The sequence below is a fragment of the Bubalus bubalis genome, chromosome 1 (assembly GCF_019923935.1).
Source record: "Bubalus bubalis isolate 160015118507 breed Murrah chromosome 1, NDDB_SH_1, whole genome shotgun sequence".
Lineage (NCBI taxonomy): Eukaryota > Metazoa > Chordata > Mammalia > Artiodactyla > Bovidae > Bubalus > Bubalus bubalis.
Window position 1 is genome coordinate 127,639,108 of NC_059157.1, and position 15,551 is coordinate 127,654,658.

The 15,551-nt window shown below is 39.9% G+C and overlaps 1 protein-coding gene across 11 annotated transcripts in view; it reads right to left on the reverse strand.

Moving 5' to 3' along the window:
• Positions 1-15,551, reverse strand: part of VPS8 (VPS8 subunit of CORVET complex) — a 302,528-nt gene that overhangs the window by 122,629 nt on the left and 164,348 nt on the right. For all 11 annotated transcript variants that reach the window (XM_025287194.3, XM_025287196.3, XM_025287177.3 and 8 more), the window contains one exon: positions 14,403-14,449. In XM_025287194.3, coding sequence (XP_025142979.3) covers positions 14,403-14,449 — 47 coding nt within the window. The remainder of the gene's footprint in view (positions 1-14,402; positions 14,450-15,551) is intronic.

Consider the following 15,551-nt stretch of genomic DNA (forward strand, 5'->3'; position numbering starts at 1 on the left):
GGTGCTCAGCTTTCTTCACAGTCCAACTCTCACATCTATACATGACCACTGGAAATGCCAAAGGCTGCCAGCAAATCACCAGAAGCTAGAGACAGGGCACTGAACAGATTCTTTCTCGTAGCCCTCAGAAGGCACCAAACCTGCCAACACTAATCATGGGCTTCAAGCCTCCAGAACTGGGATGATAAATTGTTGTTTAAGCCATACACTTTGTGGTGCTTTATTAAGAAAGCCCTGGCCGATCTAATATACCTGCCCTACTACTGGAGAAGGCAATGGCACCCCACTCCAGTACTCTTGCCTGGAAAATCCCATGGATGGAGGAGCCTGGTAGGCTGCAGTCCATGGGGTCGCTAAGTGTCGGACACCACTGAGCGACTTCACTTTCACTTTTCATTTTCATGCATTGGAGAAGGAAATGGCAACCCACTCCAGTATTCTTGCCTGGAGAATCCCAGGGACAGGGGAGCCTGGGGGGCTGCTGTCTATGGGGTCGCACAGAATCAGACACGACTGAAGCGACTTAGCAGCAGCAGCCTTACTATTACATTAGAGCCAAACCAACTGGCTTTTCCTAGAGCATAACTAAGTTGCTGTTGTTCAGTTACTAAGTTGTCTCCAACTCTCTGCAACCTATGGACTGCAGCACACCATGCTTCCTTGTCCATCACTATCTTCTAGAGTTTGCTCAAATTCACGTCTATTGAGTCAGTGATACTACCTAATCATCTAATTCTCTGTGGCCCTCTTCTCCTTTTGCCTTCAATTCTTTCCAGCATCAGGGTCTTTTACAATGAGCTGGCTCTTCACATCAGGTAGCCAAAGTAACTAAGCTGAGAAACGCCCAATTCCAGCCTGTCTAGCCTTTCATGTGGGGAAAGGGAAATGCCCAACTCCAGCACCCTCTAGCCTTCTTGTCTCACTTAAAGCGGGGTTGGGGACCGAGAGGTACTTAGGAAGGTCACAGGGGCACTGCCTCAGGAAAAGACTAAAAGCTTATCACAGGATGGTAGACTGCTTCCTTTCACCATTGTCATACCTCACTGTCACATCAGCAGCGCTTCTAAATAACAGGGATATGCAAAGAAAGACCCACACATCTCAGACCCTACTTTAGTAGAAGTCCTGTGTGCTGTGTGCATGTGTGTGCTCAGTTGTGTCCGACTCCCTGTGACCCCATGGACTGCAGCCCACCAGACTCCTCTGTCCAGGGCATTTTCCAGGCAAGAATACTGGAGTGGGTTGCCACTTCCTACTCCAGGGGATCTTCCTCCCAGATAAACATAAAAACTCATACCAAAGGCCTACTTACTTCAAATCCTTTTACACTCTACATTATGTCTAGCTTTCAACAACAACAAAAGTACAGGACATATTAAAACACACAAAGAGATGGCCTGAAGCAACTTTGCAAGCATCAGAATCAGACTCAAATATGGCAGAGATGCTGGAATTACCAGACAGGAATCTAACACAACCATGATTAATATGCTAAGGGATCTAATGGAAAAACTGACAACATATAAGAACATTTGGGTAAAGTAAGCAGAGAAATGATAACACTAAGAAAGAATCAAAAGAAAATACCAAAAAGAAAAAACACTAAAAGAAATGAAGAATGTCTTTGATGGGTACATCAATAGTCTGCACACAGCTGAGGAAAGAATCACTGAACTTCACGATATGTCAACAGAAACTTCCAAAACTGCAACACAAAGAGCAAAAAGACTGGGGGTGGGGCTGGGAAATCAAACAGAATATCCAAGAACTATGGGACAAATACAGTTGGTATAATATACACAAGGTGGCAATATGATAAGGATTTAAAAAGAAGGAAAAGTTCAGAAGAAATATTTGAAGCAATAATGACTGAGAATATCCTCAAATTAATGAAAGATACCAAACCACAGATCTAGGAAGCTCAGACAGAACCAAGCAGGATAAATAGCAAAAATCTACTGGAGTGGGTAGCCTTTCCCTTCTCCAGGGATCTTCCCAACCCAGGGATCGAACCCAGGTCTCCCACATTGCAGGCAGATTCTTTACCAGCTGAGCCACAAGGGAAACCCAAGAATACTGAAGTGGATAGTCTATCCCTTCTCCAGCGGATCTTCCTGACCCAGGAATTGAACCTGGGTCTCGCAGGTGGATTCTTTACCAACTGAGCTATCAGGGAAGCTCCAAAAAATCTACACTTAGGCATATTATCTCAAAACTGCAGAACATCAAAGACAAAAGAAAAAAACCCAGAAAGAAGCCAGCGGAGTGGGAGGGGGGTGATGAAGACAACTTCACCTATAGAGACGCTAGGATAAGAATTATATCAGACTTCTCTTCATAAACCATGAAAGCAAGAAGAGAGTGGAGTGAAATAGTTCCAGTGTTGAAAGAAAAATACTAACCTAGAATTCCATATTCAGTAAAATTATCTCTCAAAAGTGAAGAAGTATTAATACTTTCTCAGACAAAAGTTGAGGGAATACATTGTCAGTAAACTTTCCTTTCAAATAATGTTAGTTCTTTGGAAAGAGCAAAAATGATGCAGGTCAGAAATTTGGATCCACATAAAAAAAGGAAGAGCACTGGGAAAGGAATAAATGAAGGTAAAGTATAAATTTTATTTTCTTATTCTTAATTATCATAACAGATAATAGTGTCAAAAGAATAATAGTAACAATGTGTTCAGTGATTATAGTTTATAAATAAGTGAAATGAATGACATCAATATTATAAGACACAGGAGTAAGAAATTATGAATGTTATCTACCCATGAAGTACTACAGTGTTACAGCTGAACTTGGAATTAGTTATAAATGTATAAATCAAAAATCAAAAGGTAACTACTAGAAAAGTATGCTGCTGCTGCTAAGTCACTTCAGTCGTGTCCAACTCTGTGCGACCCCACAGACGGCAGCCCACCAGGCTCCCCCGTCCCTGGGATTCTCCAGGCAAGAACACTGGAGTGGGTTACCATTTCCTTCTCCAATGCATGAAAGTGAAAAGTGAAAGTGAAGTCGCTCAGTCGTGTCCGACTATTAGCGACCCCATGGACTGCAGCCTACCAGGCTCCTCCATCCATGGGATTTTCCAGGCAAGAAAGAGTACTGGAGTGGGGTGCCACTGCCTTCTCCGTTGAAGAAGTATAATTAATATATTAAGAGAAGAAAAATGGAATCATATATAAAATGCTCAATTAAAGTCAGAGGAGGCATAAAGGAATAGAAAACAAACAAAAACGAAACAAAAAACAAAGGTGATGAAAAAAATAGTAGTATAAATAAAACAGAAGAAAGGGTAGGATTTTTTAAAAACCAAAAAGTACCTTAATATGTGTCCTTTTCATTGTAAACAGAAAAATATGAGTTATCTGGGAAGTTTTCTTTAAATATAAAACAAACAAAGTTTTTGAAACTTTAGTATGTAGCAATCACGTAAAACTTTTCATTGTGTCACGAATTCTAAAAGCAAAGAGCAGACCATTCATTCCAAACTCCTAAAAATTGCTCTCATTTTTATTATTAACTTACCAATCTAAACTTTTATCATGGAAATGGCAACCCACTCCAGTATTCTTGCCTGAGAAGTCTTATGGACAGAGGAGTCTGGTGGGCTACAGTCCATGGGGTCACAAAAGAGCTGGATATGACTCAGTGACTAAACAACAACAATAAGCCATCTATGAGGGCAATGAATATGGTAAGCATGAAGCTATCTACATCTCACCACATCATCCAATTATCATTTATTCATACACACAGACAATATGAGTGCATAAAATTTACTGTTATATATTTTTCAGTTTAACATTATTTAAACATTCACACTGCCATGTTTGCCAATTTGGTATTCAATTATGTTTATATATCTTACCATTGCAACACCTACCGTCTTACTTGGGTTTCTCTTACCTTGGAGGTGGGGAATCTCTTCACAGCTGCTCCAGCAAAGTGCAGCTGCTGCTCCTTACCTTGGACAAGGGGTATCTCCTCACCGCCGCCCACGCCCAAGGTAAGAGAAACCCAAGTAAGACGGTAGGTATTGCAAGAGGGCATCAGAGGGCAAACAAACTGAAACCATACTTACAGAAAACTAGTCAATCTAATCACACTAGGACCACAGCCTTGTCTAACTCAATGAAACTAAGCCATGCCCCTGGGGCCACCCAAGACCGGCAGGTCATGGTGGAGAGGTCTGACAGAATGTGGTCCACTGGAGAAGGGAATGGCAAACCACTTCAGTATTCTTGCCTTGAGAACCCCATGAACAGTATGAAAAGGCAAAATGATAGGATACTGAAAGAGGAACTCCCCAGGTCAGTAGGTGCCCAATATGCTACTGGAGATCAGTGGAGAAATAACTCCAGAAAGAATGAAGGGATGGAGCCAAAGCAAAAACAATACCCAGTTGTGGATGTGACCGGTGATAGAAGCAAGGTCCGATGCTGTAAAGAGCAATATTGCATAGGAACCTGGAATGTCAGGCCCATGAATCAAGGCAAATTGGAAGTGGTCAAACAAGAGATGGCAAGAGTGAATGTCGACATTCTAGGAATCAGCAAACTGAAATGGACCGGAACGGGTGAATTTAACTCTGATGACCATTATATCTACTACTGCGGGCAGGAATCCCTCAGAAGAAATGGAGTAGCCATCATGGTCAACAAGAGTTCAAAATGCAGTACTTGGATGCAATCTCAAAAACAACAGAATGATCTCTGTTCGTTTCCAAGGCAAACCATTCAGTATCACAGTAATCCAAGTCTATGCCCCAACCATTAACGCTGAAGAAGCTGAAGTTGAACAGTTCTATGAAGACCTACAAGACCTTTTAGAACTAACACCCAAAAAAGATGTCCTTTTCATTATAGGGGACTGGAATGCAAAAGTAGGAAGTCAACAAATACCAGGGCAAATTTGGCCTTGGAATACAGAATGAAGCAGGGCAAAGGCTAATAGAGTTTTGCCAAGAAAATGCACTGGTCATAGCAAACACCCTCTTCCAACAACACAAGAGAAGACTCTACACATGGACATCACCAGATGGTCAACACCAAAATAAGACTGATTATATTCTTTGCAGTCAAAGATGGAGAAGCTCTATACAGTCAGCAAAAACAAGACCAGGAGCTGACTGTGGCTCAGACCATGAACTCCTTATTGCCAAATTCAGACTTAAATTGAAGAAAGTAGGGAAAACCACTAGACCATTCGGCTATGACCTAAATCAAATCCCTTATGATTATACAGTGGAAGTGAGAAATAGATTTAAGGGCCTAGATCTGATAGAGTGCCTGATGAACTATGGAATAAGGTTCGTGACATTGTACAGGAGACAGGGATCAAGACCATTCCCATAGAAAAGAAATGCAAAAAAGCAAAATGGCTGTCTGGGGAGGCCTTACAAATAGCTGTGAAAAGAAGAGAAGCAAAAAGCAAAGGAGAAAAGGAAAGATATAAGCATCTGAATGCAGAGTTCCAAAGAACAGCAAGAAGAGATATGAAAGCCTTCTTCAGCGATCAATGCAAAGAAATAGAGGAAAACAACAGAATGGGAAAGACTAGGGATCTCTTCAAGAAAATCAGAGATACCAAAGGAAGATTTCATACCAAGATGAGCTCGATAAAGGACAGAAATGGTATGGACCTAACAGAAGCAGAAGATATTAAGAAGAGATGGCAAGAATACACAGAAGAACTGTACAAAAAAGATCTTCATGACCCAGATAATCACGACGGTGTAATCACTGACCTAGAGCCAGACATCCTGGAATGTGAAGTCAAGTGGGCCTTAGAAAGCATCACTACAAACAAAGCTAGTGGAGGTGATGGCATTCCAGGTGAGCTATTTTAAATCCTGAAAGATGATGCTGTGAAAGTGCTGCACTCAATATGCCAGCAAATTTGGAAAACTCAGCAGTGGCCACAGGACTGGAAAAGGTCAGTTTTTATTCCAATCCCAAAGAAAGGCAATGCCAAAGAATGCTCAAACTACCACACAACTGCACTCATCTCACACACTAGTAAAGTAATGCTCAAAATTCTCCAAGCCAGGCTTCAGCAATACACGAACTGTGAACTTCCAGTTGCTCAAGCTGGCTTTAGAAAAGGCAGAGGAACCAGAGACCAAACTGCCAACATCCGCTGGATCATCGAAAAGGCAAGAAAGTACCAGAAAAACATCTATTTCTGCTTGATTGACTATGCCAAAGCCTTTGACTGTGTGAATCACAATAAACTCTGGAAAATTCTGAAAGAGATGGGAATACCAGACCACCTGACCTGCCTCCTGAGAAATCTGTATGCAGGTCAGGAAGCAACGGTTAGAACTGGACATGGAACAACAGACTGGTTCCAAATAGGAAAAGGAGTATATCAAGGCTATATATTGTCACCCTGCTTATTTAACTTATATGCAGAGTACATCATGAGAAATGCTGGGCTGGAAGAAACACAAGCTGGAATCAAGATTGCCGGAAGAAATATCAATAACCTCAGATATGCAGATGACACCACTCTTATGGCAGAAAGTGAAGCGGAACTAAAAAGCCTCTTGATGAAAGTGAAAGTGGAGAGTGAAAAAGTTGGCTTAAAACTCAACATTCAGAAACAAAGATCATGGCATCTGGTCCCATCACTTCATGGGAAATAGATGGGGAAACAGTGTCAGACTTTATTTTTTTGGGCTCCAAAATCACTGCAGATGGTGACTGCAGCCATGAAATTAAAAGACATTTACTCCTTGGAAGGAAAGTTATGACCAACCTAGAGAGCACATTGAAAAGCAGAGACATTACTTTGCCAATAAAGGTCCATCTAGTCAAGGCTATGGTTTTTCCAGTGGTCATGTATGGATGTGAGAGTTGGACTGTGAAGAAGGCTGAGCACCGCAGAATTGATGCTTTTGAACTGTGGTGTTGGAGAAGACTCTTGAGAGTCCCTTGGACTGCAAGGAGATCCAACCAGTCCGTTCTGAAGGAGATCAGCCCTGGGATTTCTTTGGAAGGAATGATGCTAAAGCTGAAACACCAGTACTTTGGCCACCTCATGCGAAGAGTTGACTCATTGGAAAAGACTCTGATGCTGGGAGGGATTGGGAGCAGGAGGAGAAGGGGATGACAGAGGATGAGATGGCTGGATGGCATCACTGACTCGATGGACGTGAGTCTGGGTGAACTCTGGGAGTTGGTGATGGACAGGGAGGCCTGGCATGCTGCGATTCATGGGGTCGCAAAGAGTGGGACACGACTGAGCGACTGAACTGAACTGATCTTACCATTTAGATAGCTGCTTCCCTCATCTACTTTCTTAGACAGTTTTTTCACTATAAGTATGCTGATAGGGATAATTTAATATTAACTACTTTTTTCTTATGGTATTTTCTTAGAATATATTTTCCAAAATGGACTCACTGGAGCAAAGCACATGTATAACCTTAGAGCACTTAATACATATAGGTTGAACTATGAAAAGAAAGAAAGTGGACTAAAAGGAAGGAACACATATTGAAAGGGCAGGGAGAACAACCCTGTATCCCATGAACAAATAGTTCAATACTACTGAGGAACAAAGGGGAAAAGAGAAATGGCAGAATGGAAGAAAATTCAGTTGAACCAATACTCCTGAATAAAATTAAGAAGGGTCTTTTATATCATAAATCCAGGATTTTACCCTGGCTAACAGAAGCTAAAAGAACTTTGAGAAAGGGAAACAGAACATTATCATTATTTGGCTGTTTGAAAATAGAAGTAGAAAAATTAAGAGGGCTGATTACGAGAACAGCAACAGAGACCAGGAGAGTGATATTGAAGGCATGAACAAGGGGAGTGGAGGGGGCCAAGAGGAGGACTCACATATAAGAGATAGCCAAGAGGTACATTTTGATGATTAACTTATTCTGTGTAGTAGGGCTGAAAAGGTGCAGAGGAGTGGTGAAGAAAAGTTAAACTCATCATCGCACCTAGTATTTTATTTAAAACGCTTACACTACAATTGTCTCTGAAGCCAGGGTCCCATCCTATTCACCATTTTATCTCCCATGCCTGTCACAGTGCTTAGTATGCTAATAGTTACTCAGTAAGTTTTTAAATGAAATAAATGTGTGGATACTGCCATTTGCTAAGAAAGAAAATAAAGGAGGAGAAACACATTGAGATTGAAAAAACAGTATAATTCTGAGCTATTTCAATCTCTCACACGTTGCTTAGCAGACAACAATCTCACTAGAGAGAATTATTAAGGAATAAAGATATAATTGAATGTAAGCTATCTATCTATCCACCCATCCATCCAATCATCTAGTTACCTGAAAGGAGATTAGGAGATGATGATATGTAAGGATTTAGAACACTGAATTTGAGCTGCTGGCAAAAATACTAACCCGAGATAGAGTATCTGATGGTGAGTCTGGCCAAGTAGGCACTCACTGAAATAGGAATGCATTTTTATATGTTAAAGTTCATGAAGATATATAATATTCTTTTCTTCTTAACTTTGAAATATGCTATTTCAACACTGTGTCAATATCTTAAAATATCCCTTCAAAATCATCCAGAGAAACAGTGACAGATACAAGTTAAATCAATGTATAACCATTTCCATAATCTATGTTTTTGTTCCTTGGCAAAGACACTCATTTCCTTAGCAATGTTCAATTTTTACTTTATTTTGATTAAAGACTTAGAAACACAATGTGATGTTTTATATGTTTTTTTTCCTACAAGAAAATCATACCACATATTTCAGAGGCATCCAGAACATTGTTAACAAAGTCTAAAATCGACATTACTGAGAAAACTGTACTGAGGAAAATACTATAAATATAAACACACTTGTACACTCTTCATCCTTATGAAGGTCATAGCCCCACAAAAACGATCAGTGTCCTTTTGCATTGTCCCTCAAGCATCCCCACTGTACAAAGGACCTGCACCTGGATGTAAACGTATCAGAACTGCAGTAAGAATTCCTGGCCAGCAGGAAGGCACATGGGGAGTAGGGGTGGGGTAGAGTTTTATGTAGCAGCTGTCTCAAAAGAAGGAAATTGGAGGAGGATGCAAATCCTTTCTCTCCCAGGCTGTGGGCCTCAATTCAGGCAAATAATTTGCTTCTGGAGGATTAACCTCCCTCCCTTCAAAACTATCTAATCTTTCTATATACAAATGCCACCAATATCTCTGTAGGTCAATTAATTCTACAAAGGACATTATTTACAGAGCAAAGGTAACTTAAAGACATTGGGATAAAGAAAATAGAGAAATACACATGAGAATTCAACTAGATTATTGGTTCCCTAAAAAATGCTGTTGACAAAATAATGAAATAATAAACTCTTGTTTTAAGTACTCAATAAATACAAGTAAATTTTAAATCAAATATGCATAAACCACACACACACACACACACACACACACACACACGAATGAGGGCAAATCCTACTAACTCAGGTTTTTGGGGCAAGAGGGAAAAAAAGCAATATTCTGATTTGACACATATATATAAGCAGTCCCCATCTCAAAATAACTTTCTTTCATTTTCTCTACTTTCCAGAATGCCGCTATAGGAGCTTCATGAGAGGAAAAACCTGGATGTTTAAAAAAAAGTCTTACTGCTTAAGAAAAACAGAAAGAGAACAATCAAAGGTAAAAATAGTTTGAAGTTGTCTGCCAGGGAAAACTGCTAGGCAGAACCAGTCTACCTTCTCTTGATGTTCTTTTGATCCTAAACCCCTTTTTCTACACTCCCCTCGGTTCCCACTTCAGATTTCCCAATACCTGCAAAGATTCTAATTCTTTACTTCAGATCAGGCAACAGCATACTCATTTACAAAGGCTAAACTGTGATGGGAAAATCATTCAGAGATCAATGTAAACTAGTCCATACTACCTTGAGGTCAACTGGCATTGAAAAAGGGCTTTTTTCAAAGTTGTGTATACTTCACTGTATTCATATGGTAACTGTACATTCTCACTGTAAAAGTGTCACATGATACAGAAATTGACAAGCAACTGGCAAGAGTTTTGAGTGTTTTGATTGGGGCATGGAAGAAGTTAATCTTGGATTTTACCTAGGATCAATACTGTATTTCTGAATGTGCTAATAAAGTGGAGAGCTTGAAGAAGTGTGTGCACCCTGCACCCCTTGAAAGAAGAGGACAGAGTGGGAGGAGGCAGAGTTTAGAGGGCACTCAAGACAAACCATAATTCAGAACTTGGTGTAAGGCAGGCTTTGGAAGCAATGCCTCCTTACTTTCTCTGAACTCAACCTTCCTAACCTTCCTCCCGCTCAATCCAGAATTCAATATACATATTATCAGTGATGGGGTTCAGGACACACTTTCCCAAAATATAGCATGTTGGCATATTGATGGACTCTCTGCCCTTCTCCTTCTCCCACGGAACAGATCATAAGACTACCTTATGAAAGGTTGGAGAAGGAAATGGTAACCCACTCCAGTATTCTTCCCTGGAGAATTCCATGGACAGAGGAGCCTGGTGGGCTACAGTCTATGGGGTCACAAAGTATCAGACATGAGTGAGTGACTAACACTGACTTACTACTTATGAAAGGTATTCTCTCTCTTCCTAGAGGGAAGGAGCTTCCTCATCTCTGAAGACAGAGAGACACTGAGAGGAATCCAAACAAACATTCTTGCTAGGTTTCCCCCGGTGTATTAATTACCCTTAGCTCATAGCCTTCAGTCCTAGTACATTTGTCCATGACTTTCTACTCTTCGTCAAACCTAGCATAAAATGCTCAGGTTTAAGTGCTTCTTCAGGTCTTCATTTCCTTATCAAAGTTTCCATATCACATAAAACACTCAATAAATTTGTATGCCTTTCTCTTCTTAACCTGCCTAGAACCTAGACAGGTAGAAGGAAAGCAGTTTTTCCTACCCTCACTAGTATGATATATTAACATTGTGAATCAAACAGGCTTTTATGGGTTAATTGAGACACGATCATTTAAAATACTGTTTATATAAAAATGATTGTACTGAAACGCCAAACACAAATTTAAAATAAATTTACAGCATAATCAAAACTGATGCCTGCCTCCTAGGTAAGACATAAAGTAAGAGGATGAAGTGTAATGGGTTCTGGGTTGGGACTCTCAAAGCAGAACACTAGGTCTTTGACATCTTGGATATGGTGGATCAGTAGGAAAGTATGCTCTCTTTAAAGGTGGAGCTGAAGTTTTCAGTCTTTTTCTGTTAAAGAAAAAATTATCCAGGACACTTGTTAAAATGGTAAGGTAGACTTTATTTGGACTATCATGATAGGCATGAGGAATACAATGGGGTGTTGCAGTAAGGGAGACAGACTGGGCTCAACTCAAACACAAGAAGTGGAGATTTATAGCCATGGGGTAGGGGGCAGTCCATGGATAGAAAATTACTAAGAGCATAGGATAATTCTTTGACAAACTGACCTAACAGAATACTTGCTGAAGGCAGGCCAGGATGATCAGATATTTCCTGGGGCGATGGTAGGGAACAAGAAATTTGGACAGATATCAAGGGTGACCAGATATTGAGGGTAAGGATTCTGGCTAAACTGACATAGCAGGATTCTTCAAAATACACTCCACAAAAACAGAGATGGAAGCCCAAGGTCAGACCTAGTGGAGCAGAGGGCTCAGAGGAGTCTGAATAAAGTTTGGTCAAGAGGAGAATCTTTGTCAACTCTTAATTTCTCTAGGCTAAAGTAAAGCTGGAGACCTGGCTCTTATCAAAAGTGAGGACATTCTAGGTCATGTGGCTTTGTGGGGAGAGGAAAGGGAAAGGACTGTGTGTGCACTGCTTCTCTCTGAAGTAGGTAAGACACAGCCTCAGAGCTGAATTGATGTGACAAGGAAGGAGTAATATGTGAAAAGTTAACTTAGAGTTAATTATCCTGGGTTGGGAGATATGTAGGGAGATAAAATATACTGCTATTGTTTAGTCGCTAAGTTGCATCTGATTCTTCTGTAACCTCATGGACAATAGCCTGCCAGGCTCCTCTGTCTATGGGATTTCCCAGGCAACAATACTGGAGTGGGTTGCTATTTCCTTTTCCAGGGGATTTTCCTGACCTGGGAATTGAACTTGTGTCCCCTACATTGGCAGGCAGATTCTTTACCACTGAGCCACCAGGGATATATTGAGTAAATGTAAAATTATTTGTGTTTTGCTAGTGAACAAAACAATTGTCAGAGTACTTCTAAAGGATCTTTAGTTCAGTCGCTCATATGTTATAAGGATCTTACCTTATAACATATTTATAATCTAGGTATAGGTAATAATAAGCAGGACTTCTCATGGAAGACCTCTAATACTCTTGTGATTTGCCATTTTTATTACTGTGAAGTTTAACTAAATTAAATATCAGAGCAATAGCATAGCAAATGACTATACTGATACTATACCTAATACTTTTTTTAAAAATTAAGATTTCAACACCATCGTCCTCTATACTTTGCTACATATGAGAAAAGACCAAGTTCAAAGCTGAACTTCTCTGTCCTTCCAGCTTGAGTATCTCCAGGTAGGATGGTTGGAGAACAAGGACTCAGTTAAATTATTCAAGGGGAAGAGGAGTCAGGTCTTAAGAGAATGGACCTGATACTGGTGGGATAGAAGGAATTCTGATCTGGGGAAAAAAGGTACATGGGATCCAGAGAAAGGGCTGGGCTCCTCCTTCCTCTTCCACTTAGCTCAGTCCTCCTTGGCCCCGTATCCCTTCTTCTCAGCTCCACCCTCAGCCCCATCCTTCTCCCAGCTTTCTTCCTTCCCTCCTACCCCTAATCATAATTCTAAGGTATCTCCATCAGTTAATTCCAGCAGTGGGCTAGGGCCCAAACTGGATCTGAAGGAAGAACAAATGGCTCATACAAATTATAAAAAGATGTTGAGCCTCAGTAATTTCTGCAACCAGAGAATTAAAACATAGATACTTTGAAAAGGTATTGAACTGGAGCTCAGGAGGGTATGTAGTCAGACTGCTTTTCTCAACATCCACACATCTGTATGACTCAATTTAAAGAAGCATAATCTGGTTAAGGTTTAAATGATAGAAATTTCAAAAAATTTTTACATTCTACAAAATTCCTGGTATTTTGGCATTTAAATACGCAGAGAATACTAGAATAACCAAAATTTTTTATTTTTATAATAATATACTTTGGCCACCTGATGCGAAGAGCTGACTCATTTGAAAAGACCTTGATGCTGGGAAAGATTGAGGGCAGGAGAAAGGGACGACAGAGGATCAGATGGTTGGATGGCATCACGAACTCAATGGACATGAGTTTGGGTAAACTCCGGGAGCTGGTGATGGACAGGGAGGCCTGTCGTGCTGTAGTTCATGGGGTCGCAAAGAGTGGGACACGACTAAGCAATTGAACTGAATCTCAAAAGTAAGTATATGACTGTTTTCAATGGCTAGTGTACATTACAAGGCATGTGAAAGCTATGTCACCCTAGAATATTACATTCAAGTCAGTGATGCTTAACTCCAGATGTACATCATGATAACTCTGTGGGGTTGGGCTCAGGCACCTATATTTTTAAAAGTTTCTTAGGTGATTCTGACACACAATTCTGGTTAAGAGTGGCTGTCTTAAAACTGTTAGTTGCTCAGTCATGTCCGATTCTTTGCAACCCATGGACTGTAGTCTGCCAGGCTCCTCTGTCCATGGAATTCTCCAGGCAAGAATACTGAAATGGGCAGCCATTCACTTCTCCAGGGTACCTTCCCAACCCAGGGATCAAAGCCAGGTCTCCTGCATTGCAGGCAGATTTTACTGTCTGAGCCACCAGGGCAGGAAGACATTAAGATCTCACACACAGAGCTGCTTTGCTTACAAACCCATTACTAATCTCATCATCTCCTTGGTTTAGTTTTTATTTGATGAGTATTACAGGAGCACGTAAAGAAACATTTAAACTTTCCTTCCCATACCTCCAGAAAGTTATTTAAAACTAAACATTTCAAATGAAAGTTTAAAAAGTAATACATTTAAAGGTGGGTGGGAACTAGGTTATTTACTTTGAAAAATAAAGCTGTCAATCTACAGTATAGAATAAGGAATCAGAAGGAGTGATGCTACCAGAGGCAGAGGAAGCTAGATGGTCATCAAATTCTTCCTGAAACATGTCTGAATGGCATGCCTTCATTATTTTCTTTACATAGATGACAATTTATCATGTAGGTTCACATTCAAATGGGAAGGAAAATATACCTTCAAGATGTAATCAATTTTCCAATCATGTATTTAGAATAATCTCTGTAACCAGTACTTCTGCTATTATTAAAAATCAAGAGCTAACTATACCATCTGGATATCATGAGTCAGTTTCTAAAACTCAATTCATTTCCTTTGGTTTTTCATCCATGTATTATGAAAAACCAAATTTTATAAACATACCTTGGGTCAAGAAGGCTTCTTAAAAACTTGAAAAGCAAAACCTGGTTCTGAACAGAAAAATAAAGAATACAATTAAATATTAAAACAAACTCTTTCAACTATGCTGTGATAAAGAATTTTAGAACATCCCTTTAAAAAGCATGCATGCATATGTTTACTTCTAGTAAGCTCTCTGTGCAGATCTAAGAAATGCTGAAGAATCATTTGGAGGTCACTTCTTCTCAGTAATTCTAATCATTGTCACATATTCAATTCTGAGTGCAGAAGAAATATAAATACATTGTTTTGCCCCTCAACCCTTGCCAAAAAAAAAAAAAAAAAAAATGCCCTCTACTGAGACAAATCCTGTAACAGTTCCCAGCATGAAGACCCTTGGAATGGGTCCAGAGCAAGTGCTCCGACCTGCTCTGGCTGCACAGATGGGTTCCCCCTGCCTCACCTGGTTCTCCCTGTGACAATGGCCAACTGTGAGACAGTTAATCTAGGTGAGGCTCAAATAGCAACCACCACCAAAAAAGCTCATTAACTTTCCAATATAATCAACTACAGAAGAGACGGCAAACTACAACAAGTTAAACCTGCTGTGCTGCAGTCCATGGGGTCACAAAGAGTCGGATACTACTGAGTGACTGAACAACAACAATACTGCATGATATAAAAATTTATAACAATTCACTCATTAGTGCACAGGCGAGGCTTACTATGAAGCAAACATATCAATTACACTAGGCCACCATAAAGCAATCATACTGCTTTTTCATTATCAATGCATGAGTTGTTATGCTTGTAAATAAATACAAATTTCTTTTTCACATTTTTTCATTTCTGATGTCATGTTTTAATAATATATATAACATATACAGTGCTTTTATAAGATAATATTGATATGAGTACTGATGGATGATTCATCTTATAAATATACAACAGTATTGATAAATTTTGTTCAGTACCGTAAATATATTTTCTCTTCCTTAAGATTTTCTTAATAACATTTTCATTTCTCTAGCTCACTTATTCTAAGAATACAGTATATAATACATATAATAGACAAAGCATGTGTTAACTGAAGGTTTCTGTTACTGGTAAGGTTCCCAGCCAACAGCAGGCTATCAGTAGTTAGACGAAAGTTATATAGGGACTTTTGACTGC